Consider the following 22,080-nt stretch of genomic DNA (forward strand, 5'->3'; position numbering starts at 1 on the left):
CTCTGGCGCCTCATCTGAACAGAAAGCATGAGGTAGAGGCCATGGAAACAGGCAGCTCTACATCTACTAGAGACTCCCTAGCCCCTTCTTCTACTCCCTGTTGACTCCCAGCAGTCTCCCTGCATATGGGGTCCATGAAAAGGTGAGTGGGGAAATCAAGTCAATTGTCCCATGGTATCCATACTTCCTGACACCACTTCCTGAATGGTGGCTGTGCCACAGGTTAGACTGGCAATAATTACTGGAAGCAGTTGGCAGAAAAGCCTGAAATAACCAGAATCAAAATGAGGCTGTTACACAGAGGCGTTTTGCGGGCACTTACTGCCACTTTCAAATATTTTCCTCCCGAGGCAACCACTGCCTAATATTAATGACAGAACTATCCAATCAGTTGTAACAAGTGTCACAGCATGTATTTTATATTTAATGTAAGAACCCCCGAATCTTTTTAGCACATCTAGGTTAGAAAGCATTCCTGAAGTCGTGCCTCTGGATGCTCCCTACTTGTTTTCTTTTGCTCAGCCCCGACACTGACAATTTGGTGTGAAAGACATTCTTGAAATGGATCTGTCACAAATTAACATAAGGTTTAACTCTGGCTGGAGTCAGAAATTTTTCTACTCTCTCTGTTTAAACATACCACAGATGATCCTAGCAGCAATATATCTATATCATCAGCTAACACCTTCTTTTCCCTTCTTCAGGATGTAGTCATTGTTCCACAAGATCTTCTTCTTATAACAGACCCGCAACATCAAAGTTCTTGTTTTCAAAACAGACCCATGATATTAAAGCTCCAGAACAAGAAAGATATATCACGTTCGCCTATATTACTTTTCAAAAGCGAGTAGGATCCTATCAATTTCAGCAGTATTAATGACCTCAGAAAAGGTCATCTTCCTTATCAGTAGTGCTCATGTATCCAAACCAAGTAAACTTTCTCCCCCCCCCCCCCCCCATTGACAACTCAAGAGTTTAAGAGAAAGTAGGATACTCGACGTATATCAGTACATTCATGACTCCAGAGAAATAAGGGCTTGGCCAGTAGTGCTAACATTAAGAATGCCCCTCCACCATGGTCTGCCCTTGTTGGTAGGTTGGTGGTACTTACGGCTCCAGAGCGAGTAGGCTAGGCGGCAGTTAACACGACGGTATAGCTGTTTGTTGATGGGCCACAGCACAATGGTGCAAAGCTGGATGAAATTGATGATCAGTCCACTCACTACAAAGACGAAGCCACAAGAAGATGAATGATAAACTGAGTCTTGAGAAATGCAATGAGACCCATGATGATAGCCTTCAGTGATGCTTATAAGGACTGTCATTCAACACAATTGTCCTGCAAAAGAAGCACAGAGAGACCTAAAACAGCTGTTCTGCAACCCAAGCTAAAAGATCATAAAACATTGAGAGACAAACTATGAGAGAATGAATTAGCAGCAATGAAAGAATTAATTAGCAATGGCTAGGATTATTTATTTCTTACATTTGTTGCTTTAGTCAAGTGTTCAAAACAGCATACAGTAAAAACCCAGAACAAAACAAAGTCATAAAAGCATATAAACACAAAGATAACAGCATTTCAATTACAACCATCCCTATGTCCTATACTGATTTCCATATATAAAAGAGCTGCATAACTTTAAAAAAAATCACTTAATAAAAACCTACTGAAGAAAACAATTGGGTCAAAATTCAGCAGCACTGTACCCGGATATTCAGTGGCACTATCCAGACAGTACTGCTGACTATCACTGCAGATTGCCTCAGGAGGGTGCAGACCTGGAGATTATCTGTCACTGGCAATATCTAGTTAGCAGACTGAATACAGTTAGGACAACAAAAAAAAAAAAGCTATATTTGTACTGAATATCCAGGTATAAAATTCATGGCAACTGGCGTTTAAACCATATGCTGACCACTGCAGCTGAGTATCAGATGGAATGTTTTAATGTTGCACCTAAAAAGAAAATAGTCATTCATTAAGGAGGCAATTCTAGTGTCATGGGGGGGGGTGCGCCTAAATGGTGGCTCCAATTATATCTAAGCAGAAAATATGGAAGGCAAAACACTAGCTACAAAAGTTAAATATATTTTTGCCTTAAAGAAAGGGGCACATACCACACTTTAATAGTTTTAATCAAATGAGCCGCAACTGCCTGGGGCAAGTCATAGACTATTGAAAAAAAAAAAAAGATGTCCTACACCACAAAAAAAATCCAAACTGGAAGTGTCCCCTTTCACTTAATCTTGCATTCATCAACAAAAATTAGTTCCACAGGATAGAACGGGCATGCCAGCAATAACACTTATCTGATAGCACAAATAATTTCTTCACTGTCGATTGCTCCAAACATCTCCACGCAAAAAAGGCAGCCACTGTTCAAATCTATTTGTAAATAATCTGTCATTTTTCTAATCTCTGATGGTAGGTTATTCCATGAATCTGGAGCTTTACCAAATAAAGTTCTATTTCTAGTTGTCACTAATCTGCAAGATGAACGAGATGGGTATGCACTTGAGGATCGCAATGACCAGCAGGTTTGATATGTTGATATTGCTGTAGTTAGGTAGGTAGGTAGCACACAGCAGATACGATATCTTAAATGTAAAGGACAATACTTTAAACTCAATTCTAGCACAGACAGGGAGCCAATGTAGTTCATGCAACAATGGTTTAGCGTGATCAAACTTTGAACCACCTAGGATCAATTTTGCTGCTACATTTTGAATAACTTGTAATCTCTGAATTTGTTTCACAGGGTGTTCCAACAGACAAATACTACAATAATCCAAGGATAATAGTGTGGCCTAAATAGCTACATGCATCTGTTTATCCAAAACATTTTTCAATCATCTCAAGACTTTCAACTTAAAAAAGGCTTTCCGAACCAAATGATTTACATGAATATCCATAGCAAACCTAGAGGCCAACCATATACCTAACAATTTAATCTTTTTTTTTTTCCCCACAGTAACCTCAACAAGAGGAAGGTGACCAGGTGAGTTGGAAAAAAAAAAATGATCAACTACACAATTAACCTGCAGTAAATAACAATGGGGGGGGGGGGAGGGGAGGGGAAGGAGCTGTCAGTACCCTAGAGATACAGAGTGGAGTATATATGCTCTAATAAAAAACACCAATGAGCAGGGAAAGCACAGGTTCCATTTAGGGCACAACTGCAAAACCCCATTCTCACAATACTCTCTGTCCCCATCATCAACTAAGTGGTGTACATAGAGCCCATAGTACTACTACTACTTATCATTTCTAAAGTGCTACTAGACATATGCAGCGCTGTACACTTGAACATGAAGAGACAGTCCCTGCTCGACAGAGCTTACAATCTAATTAGGACAGACAAACAAGAGATAAGGGAATATTAAAGTGAGGATGATAAAATAAGGGTTCGGAGTTAAAAGCAGCATCAAAAAGGTGGGCTTTTAGCTTAGATTTGAAGACGGCCAGAGATGGAGTTTGACGTACCGGCTCAGGAAGTCTATTCCAGGCATATGGTGCAGCAAGATAAAAGGAACAGAGTCTGGAGTTAGCAGTGGAGGAGAAGGGTGCAGATAAGAGAGATTTACCCCAGTGAACGGAGTTCCCGGGGAGGAATGTAGGGAGAGATGAGAGTGGAGAGGTACTGAGGACATGCAGAGTGAATGCACTTATAGGTCAATAAGAGGAGTTTGAACTGTATGTGGAAACAGATAGGAAGCCAGTGAAGTGACTTGAGGAGAGGGCTAATATGAGTATAGCGACACTGGCAGAATATTAGTCGTGCAGCAGAATTTTGAACAGATTGAAGAGGAGAGAGATGGCTAAGTGGGAGACCTGTGAGAAGCAAGTTGCAATAGTCTAAGCAAGAGGTGATAAGAGTGTGGATGAGGGTTCTGGTAGTGTGCTCAGAAAGGAAAGGGTGAATTTTGGTGATATTATAGAGAAAGAAACAACAGGTTTTAGCAGTCTGCTGAATATGTGCGGAGAGGGAGGAGTCGAAGATGACCCCAAGGTTAAGAGCTGATGAGACAGGAAGGATGAGAGTGTTATCCACAGAAATAGAGAATGGGGGAGGAGGAGAGGTTGGTTTAGGGGGAAAGATAAGAAGCTCAGTCTTGGTCATGTTTAGTTTCAGATGGCGCTGAGACATCCAGGCAGCAATGTCAGACAGGCAGGCTGATACTTTGGCCTGGATTTCGGCTGAGATTTCTGGTGTGGAGAGGTAGATCTGGGAGTCATCAGCGTAAAGATGACACTGAAAACCATGGGATGAGATCAGAGTACCAAGGGAAGAAGTATAGATGGAGAAAAGAAGAGGTCCCAGGACAGATCCCTGAGGTACACCAACTGACAGTGGGATAGAAGTAGAGGAGGATCCACTAGAGTATGCTGGGAGAGATAAGAAGGAAACCAGGAAAGAACAGAGCCCTGAAATCCATGTGAGGACAGAGTATCAAGGAGTAGGCCTTGCGATCAACAGTGTCAAAAGCAGCCGATAGATCGGAAGGATGAGGATAGAATAGAGACCTTTGGATATGGCCAGGAACAGATCATTGGAGACTTTAGCAAGCACTGTTTCAGGTTGAATGAAGGGGGCGAAAGCCAGATTGAAGTGGATCAAGAATAGCTTGAGATGAAAGAAATTCAGGCAACGGCGGTGAACGGCACGTTCAAGTATCTTGAATAGGAAAGGGAGGAGGAAGATGGGGCGATAGTTGGAAGGACAGGGAGGGTCCAAATTAAGGTTTTTTTAAGGAGTGGTATGACTACGGCATGTTTGAACGGCATCAGGAACAGTCGCAGTGGACAGTGAAGATTGAGGATATGACAGATAAAAGGGATGACAGTAGGAGAGAGAATGTTAAGTAGATGGGTGGGAATAGGATCAGAGGAACAGGTAGTTAGTTTTGAGGAGGAAAAAAGATGTGTAGTTTCCTCTTCAGTGATTTCGAAGAGGCAGGGGTTGGAGGGTTGAGAGAATGGACTAAGCCTCGGGAAGGAGAGGTGGAGGTGACCTGGTTGAGAATTCAAGTTAATTTTGTGAACCTTATCATGAAAGAACTCAGCCAGAGTCTGGGGGGAAAGTGAAGGGGGGGGGGGGGGGGGTTGAAGGTGAAGGCACTTTGAGGAAGAGTGGTCAGTGTGGCAAAGAGACGTCGAGGGTTTGAGCCAAGAGAATTTGTCAACTGGATGTAATAGTCCTGTTTGGCAAGTAAAAGAGCAGACTGGAAGGAGGTCAGCAAGAATTTGAAATGTATGAAGTCAGCATAGGCACGGGATTTCAGCCAAAGGCGTTCGGCAGAGCAAGCACAGGAATGTAGGTAGCGGATTATAGAGGTCAGACCAAGGCTGGGGTTTGTGTACGTTTTACAGAATGGGGAATGGGAGGAGCGAGAGAGTACCCAGAGCAGAGGAGAGAATAGTATATAGGAAGAGACAGCCTCATTGACAGACTTGGATAACATAGTGGTAGAGAAGAGATTAGAAATATTGGAGGAGCAGAGTAGAAGGGTCAATAGCCTGAAAATTCCTAAATGTATTGGTTAGATTGGACAGGACTGGAGAGGAGGGTGTTTAAGTGTGAAAAGTTATCAGATGATGGTCAGAGAGGGGAAGAGTTGAGGCACAGAAACTGGAGAGTGAGCAGTTTGAGAAGAGGATAAGATCAAGACAGTGGCCATTCTGGTGAGTGGGTGGCAGTGGAGCACAGTTGAAGATTGAAAGAGGATGTTAAAGCAAGAAACTGCGAAGCATAAGAGTCAGAGGGATCATTAGCATGAATGTTAAAATCCCCAAGAATGAGGGAAGGAGATGAAGGTTCAAGAAAGAAGGAAAGCCAAGCATCAAAGTCAGTGAGAAAGGAAGAAAGGGGACTTATCAGGGGGTTGATAAATGACTGCTACTCGGAGAGGCAGAGGAGCAAATAGACGGATGGAGTGGACTTCGATGGAAGAAAACAGTGAGAATGAGGTAGAAGAAGAGGTGAAATCTACAAGAGGGTGAAAGTAGTAACCCCACACCACCTCCGCAGCCAACCAGGCGAGGAGTATGGGATAAAAGATAACCTCCATGGCATAGGGCCACAACTGAAGCACAGTCTTCATGGTAAAGCCAAGTTTCAGTTAGGGCAAGCAGATGGAGAGTACGAGAGATAAAGAGGTCATGGATGTAGGAAAGTTTGTTACAGACAGTGCGGGCATTCCACAGAGCGCAAGAGAAAGGCAGGGAAGGAGGGGGGAGGAGAGGAACAGAAATTAGATTGGAGATATCAGGGTGTGACCTGCACAATTAGGATGAGAGCTGATGTGGAGGACCAGGATTGGGATTAATGTCCCCAGCAGAGAGCAGGAGAAGGAGCAAGAGAGTACGGAGAAGAGTAGGAGAGGTACGACGACAGCGACGAAGGCGAGATGTACTCAGATAGAAAAGAGATGGATGAACAGAAGGAAGGAAATGTTGAAGAGAACAACACACTGAAGGAGATAGACTAGGAAGTGCAAGTGGGAGGAATGTAGCAGGTTAGCAAGTTGAGTGAATGGGGGAAGTCTACAAGTCTGTAGGTGGGGTCATGTTTCTGTGGCTAAGTGTATAACTGGGATGTATGTTCCCTTCCCATTTCTTTCTTTTCCCTCCATTCTGTCTCATCTCTACTTCTTCCTTATCTCTTTATTTTCCTTATATCCCTTCTCTTCCCCTTTCCCTCAATCTAAGGGCTCATGACCCCAGCACCCAGACTCAGCCACTCCTCCCCAGCTCATCCCCTCCCTCACACAAACCCAGGAACATCTCATTCTAGTCAATTCTAGGCTCATCTCTTTCCCCTTGTTACAGAAAGGTTTGTTGAGCTTACAATAGCTACTTTCAGTTTTGCCTACTGTTGTCCTACTTCTTCCACATGTTCCCATCCAGCTAACTATTCCTTGAGGTAATCCCCCATCTGAACCTTCACTTTTGAATGAAGCCTCTCCCCACCTTTCTTAATATTGAATCTCACTATCCGGTGATCACTGGATACCAGATGATCACCCACTACAACATCAGAAACACTCTCCCCATCCCATATTTGTTTCATTACCAACTGCTGAAACAGTTCTCCCGACAGAGAATCCAGGATCTCCTTACTTTAAGAAGGCCAACAAAATGGACATCCCAATCAACATCTGTTATATTAAAAATCACCTATTAGAAGTACTTCCCCTTTCATAGCTATATTTTCAATGTCTTCAATTAAATCTCCTTCCACTTCTTCTGCTTGTGAAGGAGGCCTGTACATCACACCAATGTAAATATATTTTCCATTTTTTCCCCCAGATGGACCCACTTTGCCTCTTCCTTACCCCATTAGTCCTGCAATTCTGTCACTTTAATATCATTTTTAACAAACAATGCCACTCTGCCTCCCTTTCTTCCTACCCTGTCTTTCCTGAATAAATTATAGCTTGGTAAACTATATCCCAGTCATGATTCTTTGTGAACTGCATCTCAGTGACCGCCACTAAATCCAAATCAGCCTTTTCCATTACAGCAGTTAGATCCAGAACCTTTCTTCCCATACTAGACATTAGTATACACTTGTTTTTCCAGATGTTGCCCTTTTTACCATTTTTGTAGACATATTTAATATTTTGCTTACCCAGGGGCTCTGATCACCCAGCCCCTATGATTCTAATTTAAAGCCCTCTTCAGTAAGTTAGCCAATCTGCTGCTTATAGTAACATAGTAGATGACGGCAGAAAAAGACCTGCACGGTCCATCCAGTCTGCCCAACAAGACAACTCATGTGTGCTACTTTTTGTGTATACCTTACTTTGATTTGTACCTATGCTCTTCAGGGCACAGACCGTATAAGTCTGCCCTGCACTATCCCCGCCTCCCAACCACCAGCCCCGCCTCCCAACCACCGGCTCTGGCACACACCGTATAAGTCTGCCCAGCACTATCCCTGCCTCCCAACCTCCAGCCCCGCCTCCCACCACTGGCTCTGGCACAGACCGTATAAGTCTGCCCTGCACTATCCCTGCCTCCCAACCTCCAGCCCCACCTCCCACTACCGGCTCTGCTATCCAATCTCGGTTAAGCTCCTGAGGATTCATTCCTTCTGACAGGAATTCCTTAATGTTTATCCCACGCATGTTTGAATTCCGTTACCGTTTTCCATCTCCACCACCTCCCGCGGGAGGGCATTCCAAGCATCCACCACTCTCTCCGTGAAGAAATACTTCCTGACATTTTTCTTGAGTCTGCCCCCCTTCAATCTCATTTCATGTCCTCATCGTTCTAACCGCCTTCGTATCTCCGGAAAAGGTTCGTTGCGGATTAATACCTTTCAAATATTTGAACGTCTGTATCATATCACCCCTGTTCCTCCTTTCCTCCAGGGTATACATGTTCAGGTCCGCAAGTCTCTCCTCATACGTCTTGTAACGCAAATCCCATACCATCCTCGTAGCTTTTCTTTGCACCGCTTCAATTCTTTTTACATCCTTAGCAAGATACGGCCTCCAAAACTGAACACAATACTCCAGATGGGGCCTCACCAACGACTTATACAGGGGCATCAACACTCCCTTTCTTCTGCTGGTCACACCTCTCTCTATACAGCCCAACAACCTTCTAGATACAGCCACCGCCTTGTCACACTGTTTCGTCGCCTTCAAATCCTCAGATACTATCATCCCAAGATCCCTCTCCCCGTCCGTACCTATCAGACTCTCGCCACCTAACACATATGTCTCCCGTGGATTTCTATTCCCTAAGTGCATCACTTTGCATTTCTTGGCATTGAATTTTAATTTCTAGATACTAAAGACTCCAGAACATGAAAAAAGCTTATTTTATTAACAAAATGTTAATCATTCACACATGACAATCTTTCACATATTACCACTCATTCACTTTAACATGTGTCAACCGATTATCAAAATTCGGAAAAAATGTATATAGCTGTACCGATTGATCTTTACCAATAACTATTGTTCTTCGGTGCTTGTATATAGTCCTTTAAAGCAATATACAACTTATACATTTGATATTATGAGTTCATCTTCAATTCTGGTTCTATGAAATAGAGCCAGCACATAGTTAGTGCTGAGTATCGTGCACTAACACCATTTTAGAACCATATTGCACCGTAATAGTATGCTCAGTCCATAAAAGTTCATAACTATTTTCTTGCTTACTAGCAACAATGATTAAGACACTCCAAAATTGAAATGGCTGAAAACATGTAAGCGTGCTTGAAATTTTCACATCGCCGGTTCCCCGATGCTGATCGGCATTTCGTCTCCTTCTTCAGGAGGAACCACAACTGTAACAATATTACAGCATATCATCCATTGTTCACTTCATGCAAAATGTATGAATTATTTACATGCATTAACATATTGAAATGTACTTACTAATAATTTAACACTTGGCTGCTCGCCAGCGTGGCAGTCGGCAGTGCTTCCGTACAGGAATCACGTCTCCGGAAATTGCTATACGCATGGCAAAAAGGCGCATGAATTAAATACCCAGCACGTAACTCGCGCCCTGACAAACGTCACACCCATTCGACCTCCAAATTAAGGCCACGTGGTGTTACTGTGTCCCATGTATAAATGTAACGCTGCTCCAGTGCAAGTAAGCGAGCGCTTATATCCCCGCTTCTATCACTAGGTAAAATCTGAATTAATACAGCACATTGAAGCTGGTCAATAGTGTGTTTATATTGCTGCCAATGAGACACTAGTGGGTTCTCCCTTTTGCCCAAACGTAGGTTGCTAATATGTTCCGCCAAACGTTTTTTTAGTTGCCTCTTCGTATGGCCTATATAATATAATGCACAGGGGCACCAAATACAATACACTACCCCTTCACTAGTGCATGTTGTATGTTGTTTTAAATAAAATTGTCTTGCACTGTGAGGGATATCAATAACATTGGTGTCTACAGAATAGCAGCAATATACACATTTACCACATGGGGAATGTCTACCCGTGATGTTATGATGTTTAGGGCGTTTAAGCAGCTCACCCACATTTGCCTGCCTTGTGTACGCTACCTTCGGGTGTTCCATGAACTCAGGATGCACAGACAGAACATGCCAAAATTTATGAATAATAGAGGAAATACCTCCTGCTCTATTCGAAAAAGGTATAACACATGCCACTGTATTGCTGGAGGAGACCTGACCCGACTGAAATAGCCAAGGGCGATATGCATACAATGCTCTCTTGTATGCATTCCGTATGACCTGTTTAGGATAACCCCGCTCTATGAATCTATTACTCATATCTCGAGCTTGTACTTTAAATTCACCCACTGAGGTACATAAACGGCGCAGCCTCAAAAATTGGCTTACAGGAACACCTCTCTTCAGAGCTTTATGATGAAAACTCTGATAATGGAGAAGGGTGTTCCTGTCTGTCGGCTTACGATAGATGGTGGTATTAAATCCACCATCTTGTAACCTAATGATCTTAATGTCCAAAAATTCTAACTCATATGTAGCTATTCTAGAAGTAAACTTGATGTTGACATCAGCTTGATTAAGAAATGTTATAAAGGCATTAAGAGTTCTAAGTGGACCTCGCCAAAACAGGATGACATCGTCTATGTATCTCTTCCACATGACCACATGGTCGACCCAACTGGAAGTGTAGACATAAGTTTTCTCATATTGAGTCATGTATAGACATGCCAGGGAAGGAGCGACGGTAGCTCCCATCGCTACTCCCCGAGTCTGAACATAAAATTGGTTGTTAAATTGAAAATAATTATGTCCAATCACCAACTTTAATAATGATGTTAAAACCTCTACTTTAGATAAAGGTATCTGGGATGCTATCAACTGGTCACTAGCCAATTTTATCGCCTGCTCCTGCGGAATGTTAGTGTATAAAGCAACGACATCCAGCCCCACCATATAGAAATCCTCACCCCCACACGATTCCAACTGATCTAGTATTTGAATAAAATGAATGGAATCTCGAACATAAGATTCAGCTTTTTTGACCAAGGGATTAAGAATCTTGTCTATATATTTAGATATAGGTTCCAATATTGAATCACGTGTAGATACTATTGGGCGACCAGGAGGATCCACCAGTGACTTATGGATTTTAGGGACAAAGTATATGTATGGGACCTTTGGACTTGGATGGCACAAATATTTTTGATCCATACTAGATAAAATTCCATCTATTACTGCTTTATCAACACATTGTGTAATTTGTTCCTGCAGCCACTTAGTAGGATCATGGTCAATAGGAATATAATATTGTGTCTGATTTAATTGATTCATACCTTCATACATATATTTGTCTCTATCCATGATCACTGTGGATCCTCCTTTATCCGCCCTCTGAATAATGATACTCTCATTGTTAGCTAAATCTACAATACTTTGACGTTGTACTCGAGACAAGTTACTACCTTGGTTAAACGTTTTAGATTCCAAATTATCAACCGCCATTAATACTAACCTCTGATAAGCAGCAATGGAGGAATCCATTGGTCCAGGGGGCATCCATCTAGACCTAGCCCCAGGTTTAACAAGGGGTTTGTTATCATCGTGTGGATGGGCGGGATTACCAAAATGGAGCCTTAGCCTTAAGTCGCGAAAGAATCAGCTTGAATTTTAATTGCCAGACCTTAGACCATTGTTCTAACTTCTTCAGATCCTTTTTCATGTTTTCCACTCCCTCCGGGGTGTCCACTCTGTTACAGATCTTAGTGCTTAAGACACTTCTTCCCTTCTTTGATAGATGTACTCCATCTCTGCTCAACAGCCCTTGGAAAATCATCCCATGGTCCAGAAAGTCTGGAATATACATGACACATCCAGTGGAACAATCCCTCAAAGTTTGGCCATATGTGTGTCTATTTTGCAACCTACACGCAGAAATCTCAGTACTTATATACATAAGTAGAGGGCCATTTTACTAAAGGGAGTTCAGCCCTAATGCATGTTTAGCACGAGAAAATCAAATTACTGCAAAATGCGTTAGTATTTTGTGGTATCATGCTTGTTTGCACACACTAAGCACGCATTAAATATTTTCTAAATTTTTTATTTGCATTTATTTTTGTACAGGAAGCGTGTCATGGGCAGAATGGGCATTAGTCCACAACAAAAGGAGTCAGGAAGAAAACTTCTACATATGGTCCAAAATAAAAAAACAAACAAAACAAGAGCAGGGGTGGACTAAATAACCTCCAGTAACCAAATCAGTGGAAAACAAGTCTTTATTAGAAAAGCACCATATATAAAGGACCAACACTGGACTTGTCTCTGTAGAAGAAACCTCCTGACTTGGGGGTCTTATGAACTGTATGCCACAAGGGACAAACAGTGAAAGACAAACTGTGGAGACGGCTACAGTCCAAAATGTAACAGTTCTGCACCAAAGGGTATCATACAAAACATCCAACAAACCAAACCTCCGTGTAGCGTGCCTTCCAGCTCAACGTGGGAAAATAGAAATGAGAGTAAGCATTCCCACATTACCCAGCTAACTGGATAACGGAGGGTTAATGTAGGAGCAGCGCAGGAGCATTTAACACCTTCAAAACAGGCGTCAGTAAGTGCTCCCATGTTATTTGTTTTGCAGGTGATACACGCCAATGAGAACATTAGCACACAACCTACAGGGGGAAAAAAAAACCACAAATTTAATGCCATGGTAGACCTGGGCTTAGCATTTGGGGAAAGTCCTCCCGTTAGAATACACTAAGCCCAGATTTCATCATACCTTAGTAAAAGGATCCCTAAGTTGAAATCATAGTAACATAGTAGATGACAGCAGAGAAAGAGCTATACGGTCCATCCAGTCTGCCCAACAAGATAAACTCATTTGTGCTACTTTATGTGTATACCTGACCTTGATTTGTGTGCCATTTTCAGGGCACAGACCATAGAAGTCTGCCCAGCACCAGCCCCGCCTCCCACCACCGGTGCTGCCACCCAATCTCCTCTAAGCTTCTGAGGATCCAAATCAAAGAGAAAGGATTATTATTCTAAATTGATCAGGGGTAACACTTTAGATACTAAGATGCTTTTTAAAATACCAACCATACAAGCACAGAATCATGTTTACTTCAGAAGTAGTTAGTTAGCAAGGTATTTTAGCAATAAGATTAGTTCTATTAGAAATCTTTTTGATAACAGTTTTCTAGGTCAGAACTTTTTGGACTTTACCTTTACTTCTTCATCTGCTGATAAAATATGGAAAGAATTTTCCTCTGTTTCATGGGCTTCGACAGAAATATTGTTCAAAAAGTATTCTACTACATATTGCAGCTTAGATTTTAGTCACTTGTTAAACTATAGACCTGTTGCCTCTATTCCTTTATTTTGTAACTTATGGAGGGAACGGTGGCCTCTCAGTTTACGGATTATTCGGAACAACATAACATACTGCATATTTCACAAGGTAAAATTATGTATCATACCTGATAATTTTCTTTCCATTAATCATAGCTGATCAATCCATAGACTGGTGGGTTGTGTCCATCTACCAGCAGGTGGAGATAGAGAGCAATCCTTTTGCCTCCCTATATGTGGTCATGTGCTGCCGGAAACTCCTCAGTATGTCGATATCAAAGCTCCATCCGCAGGACTCAGCACTTAGAGAATTACACCCACAAAGGGACACTCTGCCCAGCTCACCACCGCCGAAACGGGGGCGGGGAATTAACCCAGCTCATCCCTACACAAGTGGGGGAGCGGAATCAGTCCAGCTCATCCCCGCGGAGCGGGGGAGGGACACCACCCCGCCGATGCGGGGGGATCTGGCTTATCCTGCAACCGCAACCGCGGGAGGAGCTGACTGACCCTAACACCGCCGAAGCGGGAGGGGTACAAAGCTGCCCTACAGCCGCACGAAGCGGGAGGGAGCGCCGGCAGAATTTAGGTCTCAATCCAGCCCCGTAAAACGGAGGGGAGAGGAATGCAGCAGCTCACTGTAACACAAAATCGTCTCAACTCCTGAAGAATCCAATTGAAAAAACTTGAACACGAAGTCCTCCTGAACAGGAACAGAAGACTAAACTTGAACCTGAAATGCAACCAGAATATAAACAGTACAGATATCTGGGAGGGGCTATGGATTGATCAGCTATGATTAATGGAAAGAGAATTATCAGGTATGATACATTATTTTACCTTCCATATCATCATGCTGATCAATCCATAGACTGGTGGGATGTACCGAAGCAGTACTCACCCAGGGCGGGACATAGAAATCCCTGACCACAACACTGAAGCTCCAAACTGGGCCTCCGCCCGAGCAGCCACAGTCAAGCGGTAATGCCTGGAGAAGGTATGAGCCGATGCCCAAGTTGCCGCCTTGCAAATCTCTTCCAAGGAGACGGACCCGGCCTCCGCCATCGAGGCCGCCTGAGCTCTAGTGGAGTGAGCCTTCAGCCGGATAGGCGGCACCTTCCCCGCGGCCACATAAGCCGCTGCAATGGCTTCCTTGACCCATCTTGCCACTGTAGGCTTAGCAGCCTGCAGACCCTTACGAGGACCTGCAAACAGGACAAACAGATGATCCGACTTCCGGAAATCATTGGTCACTTCCAAGTATCTGATGATGACTCGTCTCACATCTAGATATTTGAGAGCAGAGTACTCCTCTGGGTAGTCCTCCCTATGAAAGGATGGGAGACAGAGCTGCTGATTCACATGGAAGCGAGAAACAATCTTGGGCAGGAAGGAAGGCACTGTGCGAATAGACACTCCTGCCTCAGTGAACTGCAGAAAGGGCTCTCGACATGATAGTGCCTGGAGCTCGGAAACTCTTCTGGCTGAAGTGATAGCCACCAAAAAGACTGCTTTCAACGTCAGGTCTTTCAGAGATGCCCTCGACAAGGGTTCAAAAGGCGGCTTCTGCAAGGCTCTTAGCACTAGATTGAGATTCCACGCAGGTACCACTGAGTGCAGAGGAGGGCGCAGGTGATTAACTCCCTTGAGAAAGCGCACCACATCTGGCTGCGAAGCCAGGGAAGCACCCTTCAGGCGGCCCCTGAAGCAAGCCAGAGCCGCTACCTGGACTTTAAGGGAACTGAGCGACAGGCCTTTCTCTAGACCTTCTTGCAGGAACGCCAACACTGAAGAAATTGGAGCAGTGAAGGGAGAAAGGGAGCCTGCCTCACACCACGATGCAAAGGTACGCCAAACCCTGGCGTAAGCAGTAGAAGTAGAGCTCTTCCTCGCTCTCAGCATAGTGGCGATGACCTTGTCTGAGAAGCCTTTCTTCCTCAGACGCTGCCGCTCAATAGCCAGGCCGTAAGACCAAAGGGGGAGGGATCCTCCATCACCACGGGACCCTGATGCAACAGGCCCTGCTCCGCTGGCAGTCGCAGAGGTCCGTCCACTGAGAGCCTGATCAAGTCCGCATACCAGGGACGTCTGGGCCAGTCCGGACCCACCAGGATTACCCGGCCCGGATGCTTTGCCACCCGGTCTAGTACCCTGCCCATCATGGGCCAGGGCGGGAACACATAGAGAAGCTCCTGTGTCGGCCACTGTTGGAGAAGAGCATCTACTCCCAGAGATCGAGGGTCCCGTCCTCTGCTGAAAAAGCGCGGCACTTGGCCATTGGCGCCATCAGGTCTAGGCTCAGCTGGCCCCAGCGCTTCGTGATGTCCAAGAACGCCTGAGCCGATAGCTGCCACTCTCCGGGATCCAAGGTATGGCGACTGAGAAAGTCCACCTTGACATTCATGACTCCAGCAATGTGGGCCGCCGACAGCTGTTCCAGGTTCGCTTCCGCCCACTGGCATAGATTCATGGCCTCCTTGGCTAGAGGGGCGCTCTTGGTACCTCCCTGGTGATTGACATAGGCCACAGCCGTGGCATTGTCCGACAGGACCCGTACTGGCTTACGCCAGTACCGGGAGAAACTCCAAAAGCGCCAACCGAATGGCTTTGAGTTCCAGGAGGTTGATAGACCACTTTGCCTCTGCAGGAGACCAGAGCCCCTGCGCTGTCCTTCCCAAGCAATGGGCTCCCCAGCCCGTCAAAGAGGCGTCCGTCGTGACGACAACCCACTCCGGGGTCAAAAGAGGCATCCCTGCAGACAACTTGTCTGTCCTCAGCCACCAGCTCAGCGCCTTGCACACCGCTAGGTCCAAGGGAAGGCGCACAGCGTAATCCTCCGACACTGGAGTCCAGCGCTGCAGCAGAGAGAGTTGTAGTGGTCTCATATGAGCCCTGGCCCAGGGCACTACTTCCATCGTGGCCGTCATAGAGCCCAACAGCTGCACATAGTCCCAAGCCCGAAGAGGAGAGGCTACTAGGAACTGGTCCACCTGAGCCTGAGGCTTGACAATTCGATTATCCGGCAGGAACACTCTGCCCACTTGGGTGTCGAAACGAACTCCCAGATATTCCAGGGACTGAGTCGGGCGCAGCTGGCTTTTCTCCCAGTTGATGATCCACCCCAGGGAGCTCAGAAGAGCAATCACCCGGTCTACAGCTCTGCCGCACTCTGCATAAGAGGGGGCTCGGATCAACCAGTCGTCCAGATAAGGATGGACTTGTACTCCTTCCTTTCGTAGGAAGGCCGCGATGACCACCATTACTAAAGTCTCCAATGACCTATTACTGGCTAAATCCAGAGGTCAATATTCCATCCTCATTTTTCTTGATCTTTCCGCTGCTTTTGACACTGTCGATCACAGCATACTTCTCGATACCCTGTCCTCACTTGGATTCCAGGGCTCTGTCCTTTCCTGGTTCTCTTCCTACCTCTCCCTCCGCACCTTTAGTGTTCACTCTGGTGGATCCTCTTCTACTTCTATCCCTCTGCCTGTCGGCATACCTCAGGATTCTGTTCTTGGTCCCCTCCTCTTTTCTATCTACACTTCTTCCCTTGGTTCATTAATCTCATCCCATGGCTTTTCCTACCATCTCTATGCTGATGACTCCCAAATCTACCTTTCTACCCCTGATATCTCACCTTGCATCCAAACCAAAGTTTCAGCGTGCTTGTCTGACATTGCTGCCTGGATGTCTCAACGCCACCTGAAATTAAATATGACCAAAACCGAGCTTCTATGCTGCCCGTCTCATCTTCCGCCAGGGTCGCTTTACTCATACTACCTCTCTCCTCAAGACCCTTCACTGGCTCCCTATCCGTTTTCGCAGCCTGTTCAAACTTCTTCTACTAACCTATAAATGTATTCACTCTGCTGCTCCCCAGTATCTCTCCACACTCGTCCTTCCCTACACCCCTTCCCGTGCACTCCGCTCCATGGATAAATCCTTCATATCTGTTCCCTTCTCCACTACTGCCAACTCCGGACTTCGCGCCTTCTGTCTCGCTGCACCCTACGCCTGGAATAAACTTCCTGAGCCCCTACGTCTTGCCCCATCCTTGGCCACCTTTAAATCTAGACTGAAAGCCCACCTCTTTAACATTGCTTTTGACTCGTAACCACTTGTAACCACTCGCCTCCACCTACCCTCCTCTCTTCCTTCCCGTTCACATTAATTGATTTGATTACTTTATTTATTTTTTCCCTGCTCAAAGAGCTTACAATCTAATAGACAAAAAATAAATAAAGAAAGATTCTATGTTTGTGCAGTGCTGCGTATGCCTTGTAGCGCTATAGAAATGCTAAATAGTAGTAGTAGTAGTAGTAGTAATTACTTTGGAGAAGGTCCGCGGAGCAGTGGCCAACCCGAACGGGAGGGCTCTGAACTGGAAGTGTCGGCCCAGGACTGCAAAACGCAGAAAGCGTTGATGAGGAGGCCAGATGGGAATATGCAGGTAAGCTTCCTTGATGTCCAAGGATGCCAGGAACTCCCCTGCCTTCACTGCCGCTATAACAGAGTGGAGAGTCTCCATTCGGAAGTGCCGAACTTTCAAGGCCCGATTGACCCCTTTGAGGTCGAGGATAGGCCGTACAGAACCTCCTTTCTTTGGTACCACAAAGTAAATGGAGTAACGTCCCTTGCCAAGCTGATCTTCTGGCACCGGAACGACCGCACCCAGGCGGATCAGATTGTCCAAAGTCTGCTGCACTGCCACAGCTTTGACCGGAGACTTGCAGGGAGAGTGTACAAACCCCATCTCTTAAGGGTCGGCAGAACTCTAGCTTGTAGCCGTCTCTGATGACTTCCAGCACCCAAGCGTCTGAAGTTACCCTGGTCCACTCGCCTAGAAACGAGGACAGGCGTCCTCCAATCTGCACTGGGCCATGGACCAGGGCCCCGTCATTGGGTACGAGACCCTGGGGGAGGACCGGAGGAAGCACCTCCGGGACGGTGGTCTCTGCGAAAGGAATGCTGCTTGGGGGAGAAGTTCCTCTTGAAGGAAGAGGGGGCAGAGGAGCCCGACTTGCCCGGGCGATACCGACGGGCTTCCTGAAACCGTCCTTTGGAGGAACCGGGGCGAGCACTGGCCCGAGTCCTGACCTCTGGTAACCTCTTGCCCTTAGACGTGCCGAGATCGGTCACAATTTTGTCCAGCTCGACCCCAAAAAGCAGCTTGCCTTTAAAAGGCAACTTAGCCAGGCGAGACTTAGAGGCGTGGTCCGCAGACCAATGCTTCAGCCAAAGCCACCGCCGCGCAGAGACTGTCTGAGCCATACCTTTAGCTGAGGCTCTCAAGACATCATACAGCAAGTCTGCCAAATAAGCCAAGCCCGATTCCAGGGCCGGCCAATCAGCCCTCAAGGAAGGATCCGAGGGGGAAGCCCGCTGCACAATCGTCAGGCACGCCCTGGCCACATAGGAGCCGCAAACTGAGGCCTGCAAACTTAAAGCAGCCGCCTCGAAGGACGACCTTAAGGCCGTCTCCAATCTTCTGTCTTGGGCGTCCTTTAGGGTCATGCCACCTTCCACCGGCAACACCGTTTTCTTAGTCACCGCAGTGATTAAAGAATCCACGGTAGGCCAAAGAAAGGCCTCCCGTTCACCTTCAGGCAGAGGATAGAGGCGGGACATAGCCCTAGCCACTTTGAGGCTCGCTTCTGGGACATCCCATTGAGCCGAAATCAAGGTGCGCATGGCCTCATGCACGTGGAAGATTCTAGGCGGGCGCTTCATCCCCAGCATAATGGCGGAACCAACAGAGGCTGAGGGAGAGACGTCCTCCGGAGAGGAAATCTTCAAAATGCTCATGGCCTGCACTAACAGGTTGGGCAAATCCTCTGAGCGAAAGATCCGCGCTGCAGAGGGGTCATCCGCTCCATCCGAGCGGGAATCCGTCTCCTCCAAGGAATCCCCAAAGGACCGTTGGGAGAACTCAGATACGCTGCCCTCATCTACATCAGAGGAGAGTCCTCTAGGGCCTGGAAATCCACCCGAGGGCGTTTGCTTCCGGAGGCCTCAACCCCTTTATCAGACAGGGGGGCAGGGGCAGCGTTTTGCATAAGAAAAGCCTGATGCAGCAGCAAAATGAACTCAGGGGAGAAACCCCCTGAACAGTGCACTTCTGCAGCTTGGGCCACGGCCCTAGCCGCACCCTCAACCGGCGCTCGCAAGAGCAGGGGAGAAACGTGCTGCGCATCCAAAATGGCGTCCGGTGCAAAACTCCGAGGAGCCACGCGGGAAGAACGGCGCTTAACTTTGGCCGCTTTCTTACCGTCGCCCGAATCAAGGGCAACCATAGTATTAACGTCTCCCAGCTCGAGGGCGGCCGAAGAAGAAGCCGTCCGAGCAGAGTGGCCGGCCAACATGGGATGGGCGCTTATGGCGGGAAAAAACCGCCGCACCGGAGGAAGAACCGGGACACTGACCGGCCTCCAAACTGATGCTTAACAAAGGCGATTCAGGTTTTGAAATTCCCGCATCCCCGCTAGACGCACCCACGCGGTCCGGGGAGCGAATCCTCGCGCCCTCACCCTCCGACGCCATAAGCCACGTGGAGACCGAACGGGGAACCCCCTGCCCGCTATAAAAAGGTAAAATTACCTGCTTCTCGCTCCGAGCTGTAACGAACTGGTGTCCCAGTGAGCAGCTGCAATAAACGTTGAAATAAACGCCCTCAAAGACGTCCAAAATTTTTTTTTTTTTTTTAACGGAGCCAGCGGTAGGGGAGAGAAAAGGAGGGACCTGGCGCCACCAGGTTTGCACTTGCTCAAGAAGAGCCCTCAACCCCAGGTACTCAACAAAACCTAAAAATTAGGCTTGGAGACCTAGCCAGAGCTGCTGCTGTGTGTGACCACCACCTGCTGAGATAGAGAACATACTGAGGAGTTTCCGGCAGCACATGACCACATATAGGGAGGCAAAAGGATTGCTCTCTATCTCCACCTGCTGGTAGATGGACACAACCCACCAGTCTATGGATTGATCAGCATGATGATATGGAATCAGGGATTAGGTCAAACTATAGCAATGAAGAGAGTTATCGGTTCACTTTTCGATAATATTTGAAGGCTTCTATCTGAAGGTAATAAAGCTCTGGTGCTACAGTTTGACCTTTCTAGAGCACTAGATGTGGTAGATCATGACATTCTTTTGCAGATACTGGATAATATGAGAGTGACTGGTGATATTTACAAGTGGTTTTCAGGTTTTTTGAAAGATCGCTCTTATAGAGATAAGAAGGATGGTAATCTCTCAGATAAATGTAACAATACAAGTGGTGTACCACCGGGTTCCCTGCTTTTTCCTATACTCTTCAATATTTATATGTATTTGTTGGGCTATGTTTTGGAGAAGTTAGGTGTTTATTTGTACAATTATATGGATAATATAACAATTATGGTTCCCAAAAACTTCATTACCACAAGATCCTACCAAGTCAAAGGGACCACAAATATATCATCCCCATGGTCATCAGAATGCGGGGTACCACAGGGATCTCCGCTTTTCCCGATACTCTTCAACCTTATGATGATTCCCCTGGCCAGGTTACTAACCAAACATGGCCTTAATCCCTTCATCTATGCTGACGACATCACTATATTTATCCCCTTTAAATCCAATTTATCAGAAATCTCCGATAAAATAACTACTGGTATGACCACCCTAACCTCTTGGGCTAACGGTTTTAAGATGAAATTAAACAAAGAGAAAACAAAGTGCCTAGTCCTTTCATCTCAATACTCTCCACTCCTCCCAACTACTCTCAGCACCCTAGACGTTAAACACTGGCAAATCAAGATTTGAAAGCACATCACCTCTTTGAGAGAAGCTTCACTGGCTCCCCATCAGAGAAAAAATAAACTTCAAAGTCCATACAATGATTCATCATATATGGAGAATCCCCTAGCTACATGAATGACCTGATTGGCCTCCCAATCAGAAACAGATCAATGTCCTCACATACTTACCTCAATTTACACCTTCCCAACAGCAAAGGAATTAAATACAAAACCTCCTATGCATCCAGTTTCTCATTTTTGGGCAGCCAGCTTTGGAACGCTCTACCAAGATCCATCCAAACAATTAACGACTATCTACCCTTCAGAAAAATGTTGAAGACATCTCTTTAAGCAAGCTTACCCTAACGACCCTACTTAACCTTATAAGCCCACCCACACAACTCCTGCTCTGAAGATGACTATACCTTAAACCATGTCTCCCAAACTCCTTATACTCATCCCCCAGTCTTCCCTACACCATACCCCTCCCAATCTCTTTCCTTTTTGCCTATCATACCTTGTTTACCTTTCCATGTTCAATTCACATATTCTTAAAACCTATTACTATGTTTATTACAATTTGTAATATTCTCCTTACAATACTTTGTAATTCTATTTACTATGTAAGCCGCATTGAACCTGCTGTGTGTGGGAAAGTGCGGGGTACAAATGTAATAAATAAATAAAATACTTCCATGGTTTCATCTCACTTGGATTTACCCCATAACATTTTTAACACCTTAGAATTATGCATGAAAAAAAACAAATACAGAAAAAGAACAAAAATTCTGTTAGTCACTCTAAGGATGTAAACGAAACCAGTGTGATGATAAATCAATGTATCATTTTTCCTCTTCCATAAGGATAGTAGGGATCTTGTTGAATAGTAAGATGACTTTGGATTCCCAGATTAACAAACTTATTCAAAGATCATTTTTTTTCTGATGCACAATTTCTGATGTGTCCAAAAATATTTTGATCATGAACACTTTCAA

The 22,080-nt window shown here is 45.6% G+C and overlaps 1 protein-coding gene across 1 annotated transcript in view; it reads right to left on the reverse strand.

The window, feature by feature from the left end:
- Positions 1-22,080, reverse strand: part of AGPAT3 (1-acylglycerol-3-phosphate O-acyltransferase 3) — a 119,668-nt gene that overhangs the window by 90,428 nt on the left and 7,160 nt on the right. The window contains 2 exon segments of the mRNA XM_030203774.1: positions 1,112-1,237; positions 1,240-1,339. Of these exon segments, the coding sequence (XP_030059634.1) occupies positions 1,112-1,237; positions 1,240-1,288 (175 nt within the window). The 5' untranslated portion in view covers positions 1,289-1,339.

The sequence above is a fragment of the Microcaecilia unicolor genome, chromosome 5 (assembly GCF_901765095.1).
Source record: "Microcaecilia unicolor chromosome 5, aMicUni1.1, whole genome shotgun sequence".
NCBI lineage: Eukaryota > Metazoa > Chordata > Amphibia > Gymnophiona > Siphonopidae > Microcaecilia > Microcaecilia unicolor.